General features: G+C 38.1%; 1 protein-coding gene across 4 annotated transcripts in view; it reads right to left on the bottom strand.

The window, feature by feature from the left end:
* PLS1 (plastin 1) overlaps positions 1–23,946 on the bottom strand; it is a 106,685-nt gene that overhangs the window by 29,431 nt on the left and 53,308 nt on the right. For all 4 annotated transcript variants that reach the window (XM_060011369.1, XM_060011370.1, XM_060011371.1 and 1 more), the window contains 7 exons: positions 21,799–21,904; positions 16,778–16,941; positions 14,818–14,947; positions 9,818–9,950; positions 8,299–8,380; positions 286–451; positions 62–204 (listed from right to left, as the gene is read on the bottom strand). In XM_060011369.1, the coding sequence (XP_059867352.1) occupies positions 62–204; positions 286–451; positions 8,299–8,380; positions 9,818–9,950; positions 14,818–14,947; positions 16,778–16,941; positions 21,799–21,868 (888 nt within the window). In that variant the 5' untranslated portion in view covers positions 21,869–21,904. The remainder of the gene's footprint in view (positions 1–61; positions 205–285; positions 452–8,298; positions 8,381–9,817; positions 9,951–14,817; positions 14,948–16,777; positions 16,942–21,798; positions 21,905–23,946) is intronic.

The raw sequence follows: 23,946 nt of genomic DNA, 5'->3' as shown, positions 1-23,946 counted from the left end.
GTTCCTGACATGCATCTACATCCTTTTTGTATGTCGCAAACTTGAACATTAAAATATGAACCTTAATGTCCTGGCTGAAGTTGCTGATGGTACGCCATCCTGCATTGGTCAGATGGTAGTTCACCCAACGCAGCAGTAATTCCTCTGGAGAAAGCTTCATCAACTCTTCTAGATCCTCACCTTCATTTAGCAATGCAATCAGGGCTGAGAGGAAAACAATGAAATATAAATTTTTCCCACAGTAAGTATATATCAATGAAAAGTAAATATTTTTGATGACCTTACCTTCATTTCTGGAAATCTCAATATCAGCAAAAAGACCAACTTTGATGATCTGCCAGAGAAGTCCCAAGACCAAGTGAGGTTTTCCTTCTTTGAGATCCTGTGCACCAATGTTGACCACTGTACAACCAATGGCTGAGGCAGAATTCAGGGCTAGGTTTAAATTTTCCTGAATCGCCACAAAGAAAAATACACGTGAGAAAGTACTTTCTAAACTCTTATCAACAAGTTGTGAAGGTAAATAAGACACAATGGATGGTGAAACTTCCCATTTTTTTTAACATAAGTAGTATTTATATCACCTCTATATGCCAATGACTTTCAAAGCCATATCTCCAGGCCACACTTCCTCCCAGCACCCACTCTAAGCTCTACACCTGTATACATATTTGGTTATGTCTACCTGGATGTTTCACAAGTATCTCAAACTCAACATGTCCATAATTGAAGCAATTTTCTGGCCATGCTTCCCTAGTCTTCCTCTAATCCTCTGTCAAAACTGGCTTTTCCTTTATTTCCTGTCTTGGTTGACAGGACCAACCTTCATTCTTGCTTCTTTCTTCCTTAAGTCAGAAACCTGAGCAGAATCCTTGTTCTTCTTGCCTCTAACATCCTGTGACCAATTTCTGTCAATTCCACCTTCTAAATACCTCTGGAAACTGTCAGTACCTTTCTTCAAGTTTCTTAATTCCTTCCTAACACCCATGCTCAGACTTACTCTCTAAAACCCACCTTCCATAGTACCCTGCTGTTGGTAACCTTATTAAAATATGGACCCGATGGCATTCCCTAGCTTTAAAACCCTACAAATGTTCCCCCTCATTCCCACTATCTCCTCTCACTCACTCTGTTCCAGCTCTATAGGGCCTTTGAACTTGCTATTCCCTCTGCCTGGAACACACTTTCCTAAATATCCACAATTCCTTTACACTGCTCAAATGCACCTAATGGCTTTCTCCAATTGTCCTACACAAAATAGCAAGCATCACCACAGCCTTTGCTCGCACTCATTATTCTCTATTTTACTCTGTATCATTCTCCGACATGTTATATAGTTATATATTTATTTTTATATCACCCCCAATTAGAGTATGGGCTCTAATTATGAGGAGAGAAAGAACTCCTACAACTCAACAACAATAAAACAACCTGATTAAAATATGGGCAGACGACATGAACAGACATTTCTCCAAAGAAGATATCAGACGAACAGTAAGCACGTGAAAAGCAGATCAACATGACTAATCATCAGGGAAACGTCAACCAAACCACAATGAGGTACCACTTCACACCCATCAGGATGTCTATTATTAAAAAAAAAAACCAAAATAAAATAACAAGTGTTGGAGAGGATGTAGATAAATTGGAACCCTGTGCATTGCTAGTGGGAACGTAAAATGGTGCAGTTTCTGTGGAAAACAGTATGGCTATTCTTCAAAAAATTAAACACAGAAGTACCATATAGTTTAGCAAATCCACTTCTGAATATTTACTCAAAAAAAAAAGCAAGCTAGGACTCAAAGAGATATTTGTATTCCCATGTGTGTAGCAGCATTATTCACAAAAGCCAAAAGGTGGAAACAACCCAAGTGTCCAGCCACAGATAAACAGATAAGTAAAATACAGTATAGGCATACAATAGAATATTATTCAGCTTTAGAAAGGAAGGGAATTCTGCACAGGCTGCAACATGGATGAATCCTGAAGACATTATGCTAAGTGAAATAAGCTGGCCATAAAAAAGAACTCTTGTATGATTCCATTTATATGAGGTACCCAGAGTAGCCAAATTCATAGAGACAGAAAGTGGAATGGTGATAGCCAGGGGATGGGGGAGTGGACAATGGGGAGCTTTTTTAAAAAATAATTCATTCATTCATTCATTCATTTATTTTTGGCTGCATTGGGTATTCGTTACTGCATGTCGGATTTCTTTAGCTGAGGTGAGCGGGGGCTACTCTTCTTTGCGGTGCATGGGCTTCTCATTGCGGTGGCCTCTCTTGTTGCGGAGCACGGACTCTAGGCGCACGGGCTTCCGTATTTGTGGCACATGGGCTCAGTAGTTGTGGCTCGCAGGCTTCAGTAGTTGTGGCTCACAGGCTCCAGAGCGCAGGCTCAGTAGTTGTGGCACACGGGCTTAGTTGCTTCGCGGCATGTGGGATCTTCCCAGACCAGGGCTTGAACCCGTGTCCCCTGCGTTGGCAGGAGGATTCTTAACCACTGCGCCACCAGGGAAGTCCCAGGGAGCTATTATTTAATGGGTATAGAGTTTCAGTTTGGGAGGATGAGAAGAGTTTTGGAGAAGAATGGTATTGATGAATCCATAGCAATGTGAATGTATTTAATGCCACAGAACTGTACACTTAAATTGGTTAAAGTGGTCAATTTTATGTTATGTGTATTTTACAACAATGGAAAAAAAAGGAAAAATGGCCCAGAGCCATCTTGAAGGTGCTCTCTATGGCCAAATCTGGGACAAGTTAAACACCAAAATAATCAAGCACAGTAATGAATTAAGCCACTGGAAAAAGTAGGAATTCCTGAGTCCCATCAATGACAGAGAGAGAGAAGAGAGGTCTCTGGGTTACAGAAGAATGCCAAATAATAAAAGACTAGGGCTTCCCTGTTGGCGCAGTGGTTGGGAGTCCGCCTGCCGATGCAGGGGACACGGCTTCGTGTCCCGGTCCGGAAGGATCCCACATGCCGCGGAGCGGCTGGGCCCGTGGGCCATGGCCGCTGAGCCTGCGCGGCCGGAGCCTGTGCTCCGCAACGGGAGAGGCCACGGCAGTGAGAGGCCTGCGTACCGCAAAACAAAAATAAAAGACTAGTAAATGTGGAGGAAGTGCTGGAGTTGAAAAAAAAACATAATTTTGCAACCATCATGGTAAAGACCCTGTTAGGAAAGAATCATCAATCTAGGGAATCTAAAATCTAGGGGAAAATTCTGTTATGGAGCAGGATATCTGCATGGCCTTCAAGTGTTTCCTCATGGACTGCTTATTAGTTGCAAGGGAGAAAAAGAAAAGGAAACAGTAATTATACAGTGGAGAAACTGGGTAACATCTTAACCTGATGATAAAAACTAACATCAACTATAAGAGACATACAGATATCTTGTGCCTCTCAATATACAAATTTATAAACTTGATAACTATACTGTGGTAATATAAGAGAAAATCCTTGTTCTGAGTAAATATATGCTAAGGAATTCACTGGTAAAGAGTGATAAGGTCTGTAACTTATCCTCAAGTGGTCCAGGAAAAAAGGTTGTGTACACACGCACACATGAGGGAGAGAGCACAAATATTAAAGTGCAATAAACCACTAACAACAGGTGAACCCAGGTAAAGGATGTATGAGTGTTTTTGTATAGTTTTTAGTCTTGCAACTTTCTCTACGTTTGAAATTATTTTCAAATAAACCTAAAAAAGGGTAACTCAAAGTTTTTTTATCCAAACATGCCATTAATTTTAATCTAAAAGCTTAATTGAGGGCAATATTTATTTAATAATATTAATTTTTGCTTTAGCTGTCATCTATCAATGCTATACCAGTGATCAGAAACACAAATGTACAAAAAAAGAGCCACCAAACAACAAAAAAACAGTTTGGGACAACACAAGGCAGCAAATTGGAAAAGACACTGAATTAGAAAAATTTAGAGTTACCTTGGCTTTTAACTTTTTTTTTTCATTCCCTCCTCCTCAAATTTCTTCCCTAAATAACAAATGCATACTATGTACCGATGACATTTTTCCGATCAACTTTTCACCTTTTGGAAAGGCACGGTGGCCTGTTTGCTACTGGCCTACTTTTTTTGGCCATTTAATGGTGATAAATAATCAATACAGTCAGACTTTTAAGTCACCAAAGATAAGAGGAGGTAACTTTAAGAGCTAGGGGATTTGTTGTTAATTGTGTTTGATTTGCTTTGGGGAAAAGGTAGAGATTGTCTTTTCCTCTTTTATTTCTACAGTCCACGTTTGGGTGGGGCCCCTGCTCCCACAGTTTGTTTAAATTTTTATGTTTACTAGCCAGAAGTTTACAAAGCAGAGTGATTATTTCAATGGCTTCCTCTTACAGTATGCTGAAGCAATTTATCTTGCTGGGCTCCAAGTAACTGGCTGTATCTCTTGGGGTTTAGTCAAGGGTAACTGAAGTAAGCATTTGGAATTAAATTATTTTTGTAGTGGTATTAAGCAATATTCATTTAAATGCAGTTCTCCCAAAAGAAGGCAGAACCAGAGAATCCTTCAATATATTTACAACCTAAATAAACATGATAATTGTGAAAATATTTTCAGTAAATTTCAAGTATTTTCTAGATATTCAGAAGATTTTTCCTACCTTCAGATATGTTTAATTACCTTAAATCAAATCAATATAACTTTCAAGAGACAGCCTCTGTCAATTTACGCTAGACCAGTAATATGTTTCTCTCTTCATTTCCAAGAGCATAAAGAATGTTTGCTCTCGTTGTGATTCCCCAGAATGCATTAGCTGGGGAAAGAACTGGACTGAAAATTTTTCCAGTAATAGTGTTAATCTTGCAATGACCCATTACATTGACAGCATGGTACTGTGGCCAGAAGAAATATGTAATTTCACCAAATTGACTGTAATAACTAGTGAGAACCAAAACCTTCCACTGCTTTTCTCAGCCTGGACAGTGACAAGGAAACCACACCTTAATGTGACTTTGTACTTATTCCTCTGTCTTCACTGGCATGACTTTATTCTTCCAGGAGAAGAAGGCAAAATATTTGATTGTTCATTGAAGCCACTACTTGCAAGACCTATCAACTCCTCAGTGGAAAGTATCAATGGACAGTTAATACTCTAAAAGATTCTTTGACACCCTCACCTTGAAATCCTCCCCTTGCAATTTCCACCAGTTCTGACTGTTGCATCAGTTGCATCATCATCCTTACCCAGTCATTAGTCTCCTCTCTTCCCCTCTCCCACAGTGAAAGACCCACCTTAAACCACAATTCCAAATCATCAGTTCTAACCTCAGCTTGAAGACACTGCCACAGATTTGCAGGTGGTGTTTTCTCTTACTGCTGTAAGCTGTAAAACTCAGCTTTGTCTTAACAGGTTATGTTGGTGATATATGGAGAACCAGCTTTCGATGTTAATTTTATTCAAAAATGTTGGCTTTACAAGTATAGTAAATGACTTCTGAGTAATTGGCTAAAAATGGATTGAAAATAAGGAGCTAAAATGTGCTTCCTCAAATAAATGGTAGTTTCTAATTGGTAAATACATTATTGCCCTACTGGAAGTGAGGGAATGGGATGACCACTATTGTCTAGAGCCGATTCTAAAGAACAAGAAGTAACAGGAGAACCCCATACAGAGGTTGTTCTCCAAGTCCTAACATGGACAACTGCCCTGAGTGCTCAACCTTCCTTCCTGAAGACCTGTTTTGGGGGGGATAGGCGAGAACAATGGGGAACTTTCAACAACGGAGACATAAGAGAGGTTGTTCCTCCTTGTGTTTCAGTGTCCTAATCTGTAAAATAGGATATCTTACCTTACAGAGATACTAACAAAACAATCAAGCAAACATGGCAGTTTATCTTGGAAAGCCATCCATTCTCTCCCATCTTTTTTGTGCATCAGTGAATTGTCTGCGTCTAAGATAGAGCCCACTTTACCAGGCAGAAAAATTTACACTGCTGTGTGAGATGGTTTCTCATGTCCCTTCTATTTTGATTAACTATCCAACTCTTTACTAACAGTCTCAAATAGGGATTGCAAGTTTTCTTTCTTTTAATTCATACCACTTTGCAAATTTTCGTTTCCAATAAAGCTTCAATTCCAGATGAGTCCACTTTGTGAATGATTTTTTTTTAGAGGGCTGTGCTAAACACTTATCGGGTAAGGACAAAGGCATTCTTTGTTATTCAGATTTCATCCTTATTTTACATACCATCACTTTCACTGCATTTGTAATGTCCAAATGAGCTTTATGTTTTCCCTACTTAAAGTGTAATTGAAATTAAGGTCATATATGTGTGTGTACATTTGTAAACATATGTAAGTGTAAAGTATATACATACACACCTTGTATATATGTGAGTATATCAATTGCAATGGATTTTTTACATTTATAAGGAACAGATTCAATCTCCTATACCTACTCTTGTGTTAGTTTCCTGACTTTTAGGTCCCTAAATCATTGCCATCTGTTTGACTCTTACTCATATAATTATTTTTCTTTCAATAATGACAAACAATCAAAAGAATGCAGCTCAGCAACACATTGGGTAGAAAGAGAGATGACCAAGTATCCAAGATCATAAATGAGTCCTGCTCTTAGCTACCTGATCTCTTTCCCTTGCTTTCATAGTTATTATATGTCATTTTCATCCTTTTATATTTCTCTTCTTTCATACATCATGATACTTTACCAACCTATCATCATGAGGCGAAAAACTATATTATCACAATCTTTTACAAATGAATTAGGCTTCTTCGAGATAAAGTTTCATGGGAAACGGGTAGCTGTCTAGCAGATCTATTCCCAGAGCTCTAAAATTACTGAATAAACAAAACAGATTTAATAACCACAGTAACACTTTGCCCCTTCCCAGAGGGCTATCTTTTCTCATTCTACATTAGTACACTTTTTCAAGCATCTTAGAGACCTCGACTATTATCCCTACTCATATTGGAAGAATGCTATCTCTAAAAACAGAAGTATAAAAAACTTAGCCCCTCAGACCCATCCTATAGTACTGCAAAAATAGTTACAGAATATTTTTCTTCATTTTCTCCAATGCACTGCATATAAGTATTAAAAGTAAAACCGTACAATTAATTTATACAATAGTAAGAAATGTTGCATTTCAGATTCAGGGCCATAAAAAATGGTGTGACACATGCATTCTAAAAATAAGATGTATATTTTCAACAATGATAGATATTAGAGGAAACATCCTGACACAAGATATGAAGGAGAATAAACTTCTGGCAATTGCAGTCAGAAAGGGGCTTCTTCAAGAATGGTAGTTTCTGCTTGGAATATGTAACATTATTGGAAAATGGGGGCAAGAAAGCCGTGTTAGTCAACAGCAAATTCTGTACTACTCAAGAATAACGGGAAATGGGAGGACCCCTGGATAGTCTGAGACTAACCACATATCACTACTCCAAGGTCATAGCTTCCTTATAGAAGAGCCTTAACAACCTTAGCAAAATCAAGAATTATACCTGCCAATAGAAATAAAGGAAACAGCCTAGCAGTAGCTCACTTTTAATAGCTACAGCTGTGACTAGCACATTAACTTAGTTGCTTATTACTACCACCACGTGAGAGTGGCAGTATAGCTTGGTGATTAAAAGGATGGGCTCTGGAGCTAGACTACTGGGACCAGATCCTGCGTCGGCCACTGTGCAACCTCTCAGTGCCTCGGTTTCCTCATCTGTAAAATCATAGCATCCACCTTACTTTAAGGCTGCTGGGAGAAGTCAAAGGGATAATTCATGTGGTGTGTTCAGAACAGCGACTGGTACCTAGTATGTACTGAGTAGATACTGATATTCCCCTATTGATCTAGAGATTTTGAGGGGAAAAGTGTGGTGACTATAAATTCCCGGACTTTAACAAGATCTGAATGGAGAAGCTGACTACAGAACCATCTAGTACAGAAAGAATAGCGAAAATTTTGTGAAATGGTAAAACATGTGGTAAAACTATGGAGTATTCTTGTCTCAATCAACCAACAAAAACACTGGCATCAAGCGAATATTCATTAATAAAAATAACTCAGTAACTACAATAGTTGAGGAACATAATCTGGACACTACTTTAAATTTCATCCAACGTACTTTGAATCTTAATTTCTTCATTAAAAAATGCAGCTGAATTTTTACTTAGTAAAAACCTAGTTTTTAATAGGAAACCAAAATTATGTTAAATCAAAGGATTTGCCTGGGCCTAAAGATCCATTAATAAGGGACCCATGATCCTTACAGTAACATGATTACTAGCAAAGGACAAATACTTACAGAAATAGTGAAAGGGGTGAGCTTCTTCTTATTAATCGCTCTTTCATCAATTGTATCTGGTTCAGATAAGTTGATCATTTTACTAAAGAGAAAATGGGAATAATTTAGTTTAAGACTCCCAGAAATGTTTTCAGTTTATTTTTGCAAGTAGACAATAAAGTTAAATTTTGAAAAGTAACCATCCATTTCTTTGAAAATTATACTATAATTCATATCAGGGACTTAATTTTAAAATTCTAAGAAATATTCCCTAACCTAAAACACATTCATCATTCACTGCAATTGTAATCTTAGCATTTCCTTCTAACTGTTTTCAAACACTCTTGCATTTTCTTTATGTGAATCTTGCCTTTATTTCCTTTAATGATCATCAACATTCAGCAGCCTGAAATGTTGAATAAAAAAATCCTCAAGAAGGCTAATTTCATAAAGTGATATGAACAGCGTTAAAATTACTGTTGCTGCAGAAAGATGAAGAGCCAGAGACTTGGTCTGAAATTTCAGTAATTCAAACATTTTAAAAGAAACTAATATAAATTTTATCTCTGTATTTTAATAAAGGTAAGAAAATACCCATTCAATTCATAATAGGAATTTCCTCTGAAGGTCAGAGGAACAGATCAGACTTGTAGGTAGAATTCAAGGTATATTGTTATATGTAATGTCCTAAAAACTAATATCCTGTACTCATGGATAGTTTTTTATTTTTAACTAAAAAACACAGAAAAAAGACTGAGGAAATGTGCCAGAATAGCAATAATAGCTATTTATGGGTGCTAAGAATATTTGTGGTTTTCTTCTTTGAAAGTCTTCTGTTTTTTTATAAACTTAAAAAATAAGAGATATCTGCTTTGTTCAAAGAAGTATGCTGGGACTTTAGTACACACAACAAGGACAAAGACATGCCCTTAGAGAGTTTACAATCTAGTGAGCAGAAATAGATTGCAAAGAGCCATGGATATGACAAGATTGAATTAAAATGTTAATCTGATTTAAGCACAAATGAGATATATAGTTCTATTATATTTCCTCATGTTCCTGTCCCAGTCCATGATCAACAGCCCCACACTGAGAAGTGAAGAAAGAAACAATGGGGAATTCCCTGGCAGTCCAGTGGTTAGGACTCCATGCTTTCACTGCCAGCAGGACCAGGTTCAATCCCTGGTCGGGGAACTAAGATCCTGCAAGCTGCATGGCACGGCCAAAAAAAAAAAAGAAAAGAAAGAAACCCTGTGAACATTATTAAATGCATCAGAGGAGTAACTCAAAAGTTTCCTGGCATCGTTAAGGAAACAGGAAAAAGATCCCAAATAAGAGATTGCATTTGAAAGAAAATGTTGGAAAATATATAGTACTTGATTTTCTATATAATATATATAAAATATAAAAATTTCAAGACTAATGTAGCTACTTGTTGACTAATTTCAAAAGACAATGGATTCACTGAATTGTAGTTTTTACTGAATGCTCTTCAGTGGACAGTAAGAACATAGCTCCCTTAACGCAATGCTCAACTCACCAAAGAAGGATGCCATCGGCAAGTGATTTGAAAAGACTGCCATCATTGGGATTCATAGGTATGAGATGCTTACAGTCAGCGTCATTCTCCAGGGCTTTGTTTATCCAGTTAACAAAAGCCACTTTTTCTTCCTCTGAAAACAGAAAATCTTAGCTGGCATACCTCATTTCACAAAATTAATTGCACCGCAAAAATATAATTTTAAATTTCTGTTCAAAAATAATAAATGCCAATTTTTAAAACCTTACTGAAACAATAAAGGGTTTAAGAGGGCGTAGGTTTAAAGAAAAAGGGGAATTCATTCCACTTTTTTCATCTGATATATCACGGAAGAGTAAGTCATATACCTTAAGTTAGCACAATAAATATTCGGTTTGATTCTAAAATCTTTCCAAATATATATTCCTTCTGAGAGCTAGTGGATCAGGAACCAAACACCAGCGGTCAGATTACACACACACACACACACACACACACATACTCATATATGCCGGGGGGGAAATACAAGAAACAAATAACCACATCAATAAATTCCACCTGCCCCCCAAAAAACTTTCATAGAGTTGTGATTTGGAACTTACAACAGAAATACTAGTTTTAATCAAGAGTTATTTGAATGCAAAGCGAGAGAGAGGCACGGACATATATACACTACCAAACGTAAGGTAGATAGCTAGTGGGAAGCAGCTGCATAGCACAGGGAGATCAGCTCGGTGCTTTGTGACCACCTAGAGGGGTGGGATAGGGAGGATGGGAGAGAGGGAGACGCAAGAGGGCAGGGATATGGGAACATATGTATATGTATAACTGATTCACTTTGTTATAAAGCAGAAACTAACACACCATTGTAAAGCAATTATACTCCAATAAAGATGTTAAAAAAAAAAATTTAAAAAGGGTCATCCGAAAAAAGTGTAAAAACCAGAAAGGCAGGACAGGCCATGGAGAACAGGGAGCCTTGTTACCCTGATGGGTGGGATGTAAATTGCAAACAGCCACTCTGGAGAAGTGTATGGTGTTTCCTAAAACATCTAAAAAACAGAGCTAGAGAGCATAGGGCACTTCCACTCATGGGCGTATATCTTGAGAAAAATAAAAATCAACAAGACAGAGCCACCCCAAAGTTTAGGGATGCTCTGTTTACAAGAACCTCGACTTCGGTGCACCTTAAATATCCCAGGAAAGAGAAAAATGGATAAAGAAGTTGTGGTACTTATGTACAATGGACTATCACTCAGCCATGAAATCAATGTCATAAGGCCAGTAGCAGCATGAGTGGATTTAGGTATGATGATTCTAAGTGAAATAAGCCACACAGAAAGAGAAACTTATCATGAGATATCACTTATAGAGGGAATGTAAACATGGCTACAATGAACTGAATTACAAAACAGAACAGAGTCTCACATTTAGAAAACACACTTATGCCTGCTCAAGGGGAAAGGTGAGGTGGGGTGATGCATAAAACCAGAGTTTGAAATTAGCACAGATACCGTTCCATAAATCAAATATGTAATAGACAAGACCTACTCCTTGCTCAATGAACTGGACTCAACACCCCCTATTCACCGCAGAGGAATATATCAGACTAGTAAGAATCTTAAAACCTATGTGTTGGTATGTCTCCGCAAGAGAACCAAGTGTGTGTAGAGCGGCATAAACATAGCAGTGAAAATCAGCTAAACCCCATTATAAAAATAAATTTCAAAAAAGAAAAAAGTTATTTGAATGAATAAAATAGCTCCATTTCTGTAGAATTTCTATTATTATAAGAAATGAAGACCCAACGCAGCCAAAAATAAATCAATAAATTTATTTAAAAAATAATAAAAAGGGGCTTCCCTGGTGGCGCAGTGGTTGAGAGTCCGCCTGCGGATGCAGCGGACGCGGGTTCGTGTCCGGTCCGGGAAGATCCCACATGCCGTGGAGCGGCTGAGCTTGCGCGTCCGGAGCCTGTGCTCCGCAGCGGGAGAGGCCGCAACAGTGAGAGGCCCGCGTACCGCAAAAAAATAATAATAATAATAATAATAATAATAAAAAGTAAAAAAAAAAAAAGAAAAGAAAACTGACACATCTAGATACCAGTCCTATTCTCAGCCATCTTCATCCTCAACTTCTCAATCCATGGCTTCCAGCATAAAAACAGTGATCTTTAGGCAGAAAAAATTGTTGGGCTATGCAGTGGGGAAAATAGGAAGGAACTTAAAGGAAAAATGGTCTACTGCCTCATTATTATTATGTAAATATAAAAATGATTTAACAATATAAAACTTAAAGGAAAATCATTTCCATCACAGGGTAGCTGGCCTTTCTCTTTATTGCCCCAATTCCTAGAACTAGGTAATTTTCCTAAGGGCATATTTGGTAGATACCCCCAAATTCAATCCAACACACACACACAATCAATAAAGACACAAACATTTACTTCTGTAGGTATCATTATCTGCCTTCTTATCTTCTTACCTCACTATACATACCTGCTTAGGGACTTAGAATCTAGGGATTTAAAGATCACTAAGATACTGTACCTCTCATCAAGGAATTTTTAGGGTAGTGATAAGATAAAACAGATATACGAAGAAATGCAACTAAAGGGAAATGAACATACCACAAGAGTGATACAAGTAATGTTTCAGGGAATTTAAGGAAAGAATCATTTCTCATTAGGTTGATCAAGAAAAGGCTTTATGGAGAAGGTACTATTTGAAAGATAGATATTCAATAGGTGTAGATGGTCAGGGAAAGGAAATGTGTTCCAGGTATAGGAACCAGGAATGAGACACCACTTCCCAACTACTGGATGGCTGTAATAAACAAAATAGACAATAACAAGTGTCATACCTTGCTCATGGGAATGTACATGTGTGGCCACTTTGGAAAACAGTTTGGCAGTTCTTTAAAATGTTAAACACAGAGTTACCAAAAGACCACTCCTAGGTATATACCTAAGAGAATTCAAAGCATATGTCCACACAAAAAATGTGTACACTAGTGTTCATACAGAATTATTCATAATAACCGAAAAGTGGAAACAACCCAAAAATCTATCAGCTGATGAAAGGATAAACAAAACATGATATTAGCCACAGAACAGAAATTATTCAGCAATAAAAAAGAATGAAGTACGATACATGCCACAACATGAATGATACTTGAAAATATTATGTCAGGGAAGAAGCCCGTCAAGTGAAAGGCCACTACTGTATAATTTCATTCACATGAAATTTCCAGAATAGGCAAATCTATACAAATAAAAAGTAGATTAATGGTTGCCAGAGCCTGGGGGGAGGGAGAAATGGGGAGTGGCTGCTAGTGAGCATGGGGTTTCTCTATGGAGTAATGAAAGTGTTCTAAAATTACAGGGTGCTAATGACTGTACAACTCTGAATATATTAAAAACTACTGAACTATACTTTCAAAGGATGAATTTATGGTATCTCAATTATATCTCAAATAAAGCTGTTCTTTTTTTTTTTTTTTTTTGCGGTTCTCGGGCTCTCACTGCTGTGGCCTCTCCCGTTGCGGAGCACAGGCTCCGGACGCACAGGCTCAGTGGCCATGACTCACGGGCCCACCCACTCTGCGGCATGTGGGATCTTCCAGGGCTGGGGCACAAACCCGCGTCCCCTGCATCGTCAGGCGGACTCCCAACCACTGCGCCACCAGGGAAGCCCAAGCTGTTCTTTTTTTCAAAGCCATTAAATGTTCTGTATCTGGTTCTAAATAATGGTTACATGGGTGTATTCATAGGTTAAAAAAATCTTCCCATTATACTTAAGAATAGGGCACTGTATGCACTTTACTCTGTGCATCTTGTACCTCAATAAACAAGCTAAAAAAATAATCTACGGTGATAGACATCAGAAAGTGGACAGTTACTGTTAGAGGCAAGAGGGAGACACTCAGGTGATAGAAATGTTGTGTTTTGATCTGGTTGGCAGTTGCATGAATGCAGCTACATGATGTATACACATGTGAAAACTCATTGAGCTGTATATGTAAGATCACAGTACTTTGCTAAATGCATACGATACCTTAATAAAAAGTTGTTTTTTTTTTAATGGAGAAGCCATTTCATTAGAATGGACAGGCAGAAATAGAGTTAAGGAGTAAGTACCTTTCAAGAAATGGAGTTATAGACCACTGCCTTCCCCACTACACTTCCCTGGTGGGAAAAAGTTAGGAAAATATATACAATGAGTAGGAGAAGTGTGAGTATACTGTTGGAGGAAAATCCATTTAGAAAGGAAGAGAACCAAGAGGATAATTAACAAATTCAGATCTCAAAGGAAGAAAGAGGGGGGAAAGTTAAAGTGAGTTTTTTATCAAAAATTTTAAAAGCATAGTTCTAATTATGTTAACATGAACAAAAGGAACTTGGCCAAAGGTTTTTAGGCATCTTGATCCTGAGAAGCAAGCTTAGCATGGGGCAAGCCATCTCCTCTTAGGAGTTAATGCGACTCTGGATTTCCCACTGGGCAACAATCCAGTGATCCTATCAGATCAAGCAAATCAGGTGCTGTGCTCTACCAGTCATTTGGTTGCTTGATAAAAGATGAATCAGGAATCTCAGTTCCCCAAAATGGAAAGTCCTCGCAATAAACCTCTCCACCATCCCTAAAATAGGTCTAAAGTAAACTCATCTCACGGGTCAGGATGAAAAATCCATTCCAAGGTCATGATTAAACACATTCAGTGCTGAAATATAAATAACTTCTACTTTGCTGTTTCTAATTCTGTTATCCACTGTTCCTGACACATAGTAAAAACTCATTTATTGTTACTTACCATAAATTCTAGGATTTTGCATTCTGATGCCTCTGAAATTATGACACATTTCAAATCTGATGGCACTTTATAATTTAGTCTCATTTTCCCTCAAGGACACATAAAACAATGGTGCGAATTACAGTAAATGGCATCTTAGATTTGATGACATACAGGACTTGTTGAATGAACCAATGATTGAAAGATTAAATTTGGAGCAGGCGGTTGGTTACCTGAATAAGAATGCTGTGTGCCCTCACTGGAAATGGATGAAGTTCCTCCAATAGCAGTAATCCCTTCTCTTTTGTTAATTATTTTTCTGAATGTTTTGCTGATGTCTTTGCTTTTTAACTCTTGCATTAGCTGCAATGGGAGAGAAGTAAAATTGACTCTTGATTAAATAACCATTAAAATCCGTGCAACGTAAAGGATAGTTATTTATTCGGAATGACATCGAAATAAACACTAATCAGTTGTTCTTGCACGTATTGCTCGTGTAGACAGATAACTCTCATGTCATTTTATAACAACACAAAATGGACAAATGTTTGCACCCCAACCTATAATTAAACTCAAAGTGTACACACTGAAACTGTTCGCCTAGACTTGCCATGGTCTTTTGTACTAAAAACTAAAGCATAACTAGCTACATGATGAAGATTTTAAAATGCCTTAACAAAGATATTATCCCATCTGAACAACTCAAACGTATATATGTTAAAGTCAAGAAGTCAGCTTTTGTTGGAAATTACACAGGCGTAGAGAGAAACGCCCTCTGTCAGGCCCTCTGTCACTGGCTACCCTAGAGCCTGGATAAACTGAATTCAATCAGTTCTCCATGCAGCAGACAAAGTGAGTTTTAAAAAATGCAAATCTGATCATGTCAATTCATACTCTATTCCACTGGCTTCCTACTGCTCTTAGGATAAAAACAAAAATCCTACAAGACCCTGACGACCTGACTCACTTCTCTAGCCGCATTCCTAACCCTTAGCATCTCAGCTCCAGACACACTGATGTTTTTTTCAAGTGCTTGAGAGCACTCACCATCCCTAAAGGCACAGAGGCTCTACACATGCTGTTACCTCTGCCTGTCTTGCACAGTACTCATTTCTCCCACCTGCCCCTTTTATCTGTTCCTTCAGATCGCAACTCAGTCTTCACAGCTTCAGGGACAGTCTTCCATTTCCCTGAATCTCTGAGTTCCCTAAATCCCCACCAAGTTCACTTCCTCCTACTACAAACTTTCAAGGGACCTGTCCTGCTCTGTCACAGCATTTATCACAGTTATCTTTTATCCATCTGTGTGATTCTGTCTTCCCCTCCACCTGTAAACTCCATGAAAGCTGGCGCTACATCTCTTTTTGTTCATCACATTACTCACAGTGCCTGAGTTCCTGGCAAGAAAGGAGCTCAGATATTTGCCAGATGAATAAAGAATGCAAAAGCAGACAATTTCTATTTCATAAATATTTATTCAATTATATTAGTGAATAAATTAGTTCATTAATTTTCATATGAAAAACACAGTCATGGTGGTGTTGATGGAAGGTAGTGACAGCTCTTCCTCAAGCGCCAGCTGGCAATGGCAACTCAGTCATCTCTCTCAGCCTGAGAGGCCTGAAATACCTGATACACAATATTCGGTTCTATTTTTCTTTTATTGGTGGAGTCATATATTATTTTGCATCTTCTTCAGTTCCCTGAGTCTCAAGGTAGTTTAATAAAGAAACCACAGTTGGCATCAAAATTCACCCGGTGGCTTTACCAAAACTGAAGATATAACCAATCACAAGGAAACAACCGGTTTCTAGGAGGTATATCTTCCATACCTTAGCTATTTCAGTTACAAAAAAATATTCCACTTCACAAGACCAAGTACTAAGATACGAAAATATTCTGCATACAGAGATAGTCAATAAGCATTTAAATTCAACTGTAGTTTTAGTAGGGCATGAAAGATTATTATCTAAACCTGACTTCAATTCCAACAATTTGAGAATAATTTTTTCCTTTGTTTTATGAATTATCTGTGGAAATTATTGTTATTATTGTTATCATCATCATCATCACTTTAAAGCAGTGCATTATCTGGTCTCTGAAGCCAGATTTAACCAAAAAGAGCAATGACATTACTGAAATTCTGCTTGAAGCAAAACAATCAGTAGCCAGGAGAGCATTTAGATTACTTACTGACACAAACTCTTCGAAGCTGATTTTCCCATCTTTGTTGTTGTCAGCAACTGCTAGAATTTTCTCCACGATTTCGCGAACCTTGTAGCCAGGCAGAGGAAGGCTTGCTTCCTTAAACAGGTCCTGGAGTTCATAGTCACTGACATACCCACTGTTGTCAATATCTAAAAAGATAAATTATGAGCTATCAAATATCACTTGTACCCTGTTGGAGATCTGCACTCAGAAGGCTGTTTGGGGACTTCCCTGGTGGTCCAGTGGTTAAGAATCCGCCTTCCAGTGCAGGGGATGCGGGTTCGATCCCTGCTTGGGGACCTAAGATCCCACATGCCACAGGACAACTAAGCCCGTGTGCTGCAACCACTGAGCCCACGCACTCTGGAGCCCACGCACCACAACTAGAGAGAAGCCTGCATGCCGCAATGAAGAGCCTGCATGCTGCAACTAAGACCCAACGTAGCCAAATAAATAAATATTAAAAGAAAAAAAAAAAAGAAGGCTGTTTGGGAGATCACAGGCAGGCAGAACATTTCAGGTTTGTTTCACAAGTGGCAGTAATCTTTTCTCCTACACCTGAATTGTACAAGGTATACTATATACTTTACCAAAAAAATTCATATTTAATGAACTTTACCCCCATAGATTTAGGGCTACCATATGTATTTTAAGTGTATAATAAGGACATTGTGCTGACAGATGAAAAACTCAGGTTTAGCACATGACTAAGTTTCAAAGAATTAAGCATGGGGAGGTCTCAGATATCTAGTAAGAAATATAGCAGCATCGGTCATAGGGGAACACCCACCCAGACTTTGACTTCTTTATGTAATTTACGAAATGGAAATCTGGTCCCACATTCCATATAAAATATGTGCATCATGTAAAATACACATAAGGCACTTCTGGTCTACATTTCACTTGGTGACAGTTCTGTTTCACTTGTCAATAATTCACTGCTTCTTCATTAGGTATTTATGATACCATTATGTAGGCCGAATGATGTTTGATGTCATTTTGAGATTAAGTGTTCAAGAAATAATTTCACACCTACATTTGGACTTTTGGAAATAGGTTTCCAGGTGTTTTCACATCATCACTGAGATACGCTTCCCTGGGTTTTCCCTAGAGACTGGATATCGATTCTTGGCACAGAACAAAGGCAACACAAAACACTTCTGGCCAGAGTTGGCAACAGGGCTTTGGATTGTTTGGTTAGTTGCCTGGATCCACCTTGTATAGGCTCTCTTTACTCATCTGGTAGTAGTTGCTTTGTTTCCTATATTTCTCTTTCCTCTCAGTATAAGAGCTATCAACACTAAAACTGAATGAATTACAAGACAGAAACTTTTCTTTTAAACTCTCATACACAAGTTTTAGAATTAATACTGTTCAGAATGATGAAAAATTTCTAAACTAGAATCTACCAAGAACCAAAATAGTGCTATAATCTCAAAAGGAAGCTAAATTGCTTGAAATTGCAATAATTGCTTTCTTTGAATTTAGAGTAAAATCTCATTATTTAGTACATCACCAGTTCAGAATTGTTTCCTATAATTCTGAAATAGACAAATAGACTAGGCAGACTTACTGCCTACCAGCACTGTGGTGGGGAGTATTTAAAAATAAACAAGATCAAGAAAAAGTTACTTACATGCTATCCGTCATGCTAAACTATCATTAAGAGTTAGGGCTCTGAAGATGGACAGATCTGTGTGCTTAAATCTCAACTCCATCCCTACAACCTCTGTGGTTTGGGTGTGACATGACAAGAAATAATAGATACCACTTAATGAGCACATATTCTGTGTCAAGTGATTTGTTAAGAACTTCACTTATCTAATGAAATCCTTACAACAACTTTGAGGTAGTTAATAATATTATTCTAATTTTAAAGATGAGGAAATCAAGCCTTAGGATAAATAGCCATAAAATCACAGTTTAAAAAGAGACAAGGCTTTCCTACAACTCAACAACAAAACAACAAGCAACCTGATTTAAAAATGGACAAAACACTCGAATAGATATTTCTCCAAAGAAGACATACAAATAGCCAGTAAGCACATGAAAAGATATTCAACATCACTAATCATCAGGGAAATGCAAATCAAAACCACAATGAGATATTTTATACTCATAAGGATAGCTGTTACAAAAACAAACAAACAAACAAAAACAGAAAGTAATAATCATTGGCATGGATTTGAAGAAACTGGAACCCTTGAGCATTGCTGGTAGGAGTTAAAACGGTGCAGCCACTGTTGGAAACTGGTAGTTCCTCAAAAAAATTAAACAGAATTAAATTATCCAGCAATTTCACTTCTGAGTATATACCAAAAATAACTGAAGAGAGAGACTTGAACAGATATTTGTACACCCATGTTCATAGTAACATTACTCACAATAGCCAATAGGGTAGAAACAACTCAGAAGCCCATCAACAGATGAATGGATAAACAAAATGTAGTAGAGATATACAGTGGAATGTTATTCCGTCTTAAAAAGGAAATTCTGACACATGCTACAACATAGATGAACCCTGAAGACATTATGCTAAGTGAAATAAGCCAGTTACAGAAAAACAAATATTATATGATTCCACTTATATGAGCTACCTAGAGTAGCCAAATTCACAGAGACCAAAGTAGAATGGTGGTAACCCCAGGGGGCAGGCATGTGGGGGAGGAGGATTGTTGAGGAGTTAGTCTTTAATAGTTTTTAATGAGTATAGTTTCAGTTTGGGAAGATGAAAAAGTTCTAGAAATAGATGGTGGTGAGAGTTGCATAACAATGTGAATCTACTTAATGCCAACAAACTGTACACTTGAAAATGGTTAAAATGGTAAATTTTATGTATATTTTACCACAATTGGGGAAAAAAAAGACAAATATTTTAACCTCTCACTTCTCCCTAGGGACCCAAAAATATCCCATCTAGCAAGGTTGGATGGGCATGTCCCTCTGCCTCTGAGAAGAGTTGTTTGGTACAAATTAGCAGAGGATTACTGAGTTCATGAGTAAAAATTTATCTTATACATAAAGTAAGGAAGTATAAATTCTGCTAGTGTTAGCACTTCCCTCACACAGAGCAAATTATCTTGCTGTCAGAACTGTTCCATCAATGAATTATTTATTCAAAATATCATTAAATAAATATTGCAAGATTATATGTCCATGAGATATAAAGATTAAAGTTGGTGTGTGAAATAGAACTAATTCATTCGTTTTACTAAGACCGAGGTAGCACTTTTATTCAAGCTGCCAAACTGTACCTATAAAATAATGAAAAATACCAAACTAGGAGATACATTTTTATTACTTCCTCTGTTTCAATGCTCGAAATGAGCAGAACATTTCAATAATTGCCCAATTTTTGTCTTGGAAAGACACTGTGCACTGCATACAATACTCCATAAAATGTATTTTTAACAATAACTTTTTAGAAATCATGCAATGCTCTACTGCCTGCAAAATAACGAGCCTAAGGCGGCCACCATGTGGACTGTATTCTGAAGGTCTGAGTTACTCTGGAAACAGCTGTGCAGGGAGAAGTGGAAAGGCCCAGAGATTTGTAGAATTCACTTTATTTCATAACAACAGTTTGTAAGTCACGAGCTTCCTGAGAACTTTACTCATTTGTTTTTTCAGAGAGAGCTTTATTTTTTAAAACTTAAATCTTTCTTTCTTTATCTTGATCTCTGAAACTTCTGCACTGCATTTCACCTACATTAATTTTAGTCATTATTCACTAGGTTTGTGAGAAATCTAGGCACAAGACCAACTGTGATCATTCCATCCTCCCTGGTCTACCCTCTGACTCTGCTTTCCAGAGTGCTCTAATGCACCAGCAAAGGAGCCCATTGAGGCAGGGGCAAGGTTGAGGGTGTTACCATCTCAATATCTATTCACTACACTCACCTTTCCCTAGGTTCACCTTTCACTTGCACGCATGTACAGACTAGAGCAAAAGATGGTATTCATATTCTCATGGGTTTCCTAAAAGCAAAATGCAGAAGAATCGTGATCTGACAGAGGATGGGGGAATTTTTTGGAAGAAGAAGACAAAGCTGTCAAAATGATGTCATAAAGACAAAACACTGAATGGCTTTAAAAGTGAAAGAAGAAATATAAGAGGTGTGACCTTTAAAAGCAACACTAAGCTTTTTAAATTATGCATGAGGGAGAAGGAAAATAAGACATATAGCCTTTAAAAATTATATCAAGGGCTTCCCTGGTGGCACAGTGGTTAAGAATCCGCCTGCCAATGCAGGGGACACGGGTTCGAGCCCTGGTCCAGGAAGATCCCACATGCCGCAGAGCAGCTTAGCCTGTGCACCACAACTACTGATCCTGCACTCTAGAGCCCGTGAGACACAACTACTGAGCCCGCATGCTACAACTACTGAAGCCCAAGTGCCTAGAGCCCGTGCTCTGCAACGAGAAGCCACTGCAATGAGAAGCCTGCACACTGCAACGAAGAGTAGCCCCCGCTCGCCACAACTAGAGAAAGCCTGCACGTAGCAACAAAGACCCAATGCAGCCAAAAAGAAAAAAATTAAATAAATAAATTTTTAAAAAGATTTTTAAAAAATAAAATAAAAAATAAAAACTATATCAAGATTTTAAAATATTCTGCATGAAGGCAAAATGTGTTATTGTTCGTGACAAACACATGGAGGCCAGAGTTCAGCTTACAGACAAGGAAGTGTTTCTATATTTTCTCTGTAATGAGAAGATCATGTTAAGCATATTTAGTTACACTGTCATTCATTAACCTGGTGTATTCTCTGCAAAGAAATGATCAAAGAATTCAAAGTCCAATTCTCCTAGAAATTCAAGCCAGTCTTAGTCTATCTTTCAGAAAGAAAGAAAGAATCCAGTGAATCCCAGATGGGAAAAAAAAAAAAGGAATAAATCTGGGGGTTAAGGGGTGGTGGTGGAAGCAATAGAAGGTATTGTTCCATTCCTGGAAGGCTGGTATCAAGCAGAATAGTAACTGTGTATTTAGTTTTTCTCAAGCATACCTATTTTATTAAATGCTTCTTGTAGTTCTTCCAGCTCCTCCCGAGAAATGGTGGTGGTGCTGTTCTCCATCTCTGAGTAGGAAAGACTACCTTCAGGTCTTTATATCTAGGAAAAGCAATGTTAGAAAAAGAACGTTAGCCCTCTGGAAACATTTACGTAAGCAGTAACAGAGGACACAGGCAGTAAAATATCTAGAAGAAATCACCTGAGAGGTCTGGCTGACGAGAAACAACTAGGAATAGATCCCCTGATAATACTCTTTCCCAGCACAGGTGAGCCAGACAATAACTGAGGTTCAGTAAAGGGAAGAAACACCGGTTTTCCACACCCTGTGCTTATCCAGGGCATAGGCATTTCTCAATGGTTTGTATAATTTTCATTTACATTTGACCCACTGTTTCAGTAAAAGAAGCATTTCAAGTTGAGGAAAGTATAGCATTTAAAAATATAAAGGGTGTGGTTGGAAAGTAAAATTTTAGGACATGAATAATGTCCACAAAAAGAATAAAGTTAGAGCTGGATCATCTTGGATGGAGCTTGTGGCTCTAATGTTTAACTTTACAGCATTCAACCATTGCCACCTCCTTTCCCTTTCCCTGTGCTAGGTCTTTCCCAGATCTGCAGGGCCCTTCTTACTCTGAGCAGGTGAGACAAACTAAAACAAACAAACAAACAAAAATGATGCAAAACTGGGTTGTAAGAAAAGAAAGCATGTGATATTCATTATAGAAAATAATTGGTAGCAAAGGCCCAAATCAGAAATTTTAAATTAGCCACAATCCTACTATCCAGAAATATCAACTAGTACATTTTATCTGCATCTTTCTGGTTTGCTTTTCAAATGCACCTGTACCTTTACTGGGGGGTGAAAATCTGAGTATATTATAATTTTTTGTACTAATACATTGTATGTATCAACAGAATATTTAATGGTCACATAGTACTATGTCATAACTTATTTGGTAAATCCCTTGTTTTATGGTATTTGCATTGCTTCCAATTTTGCATTATAAACAAATGCTAAAATGAACATCCTTACAGATAAAGCTCTGTACAGATCCATGTTTATTGCTGTAGATAAATATTTCAAGATGGAATTACTTACTTTTTTTTTCTTTTGGCTGTGCCACACGGCTTACGGGGATCTTAGTTCCCTGACCAGGGATTGAACTCGGGCCGAGACAGTGAAAGTGACGAGTCCTAGCCACTGGACCACCAGGGAATTCCCAAGAATTACTTACATTTTTAACGCTTCTAATATATAGCAGAACAACTCATTTTTAAAATGACTTCATAGTTTGACTATTCAATGTAAAGTTATAGATGAATACAAATCATGTATTCCTCTTAAACACACCTAATTACATTAAAGTTATACATATTTCAGAAAGTGAAAATGAGCGTTTTATAAGATAATAAGAACTGAAGCTAAGCAGGAAATTCTCTTTTTTTACACACATATTTATATAAGAGGTTCAACATCATCCCTGAACATTCCTAATTTGGGGGTTAAGCACATAATTTTTTTTATTATTATTATTTTTTATTATTATTTCTGGGTGCATTGGGTCTTCGTTGCTGCTCGAGGGCTTTCTCTAGTTGCGGCGAGTGGGGGCTACTCTTTGTTGTGGTGCGCAGGCTTCTCATTGCGTTGGCTTCTCTTGTTGCAGAGCATAGGCTCTAGGTGCATGGGCTTCAGTAGTTGTGGCATGCGGGCTCAGTAGTTGTGGCTTACGGGCTTATTTGCTCCGCAGCATGTGAGATCTTCCCAGACCAGGAATTGAACCCGTGTCCCCTGCATTGGCAGGTGGATTCTTAACCACTGAGCCACCAGGAAAGTCCCAGCACATAATTTATTTTTTTCCTTTTTTTTTTTGCGGTACGCGGGCCTCTCACGGTTGTGGCCTCTCCCGTTGCGGAGCACAGGCTCCGGACGCGCAGGCTCAGCGGCCATGGCTCACGGGCCCAGCCGCTCCACAGAATGTGGGATCTTCCCGGACTGGGGTACGAACCCGTGTCCCCTGCATCGGCAGGCGGACTCCCAACCACTGAGCCACCAGGGAAGCCCTGCTCATTTTTTAATTAGGTTGTTTTGGGTTTAAATGGAATTCTTACTTCCTGGATGCAATTTCTTACATGTTAGCATT

The sequence above is a fragment of the Delphinus delphis genome, chromosome 4 (assembly GCF_949987515.2).
Source record: "Delphinus delphis chromosome 4, mDelDel1.2, whole genome shotgun sequence".
Lineage (NCBI taxonomy): Eukaryota > Metazoa > Chordata > Mammalia > Artiodactyla > Delphinidae > Delphinus > Delphinus delphis.
The sequence above is the reverse complement of the archived record's forward strand: the minus strand, read 5'-3'. Positions and strand labels throughout refer to the sequence as shown.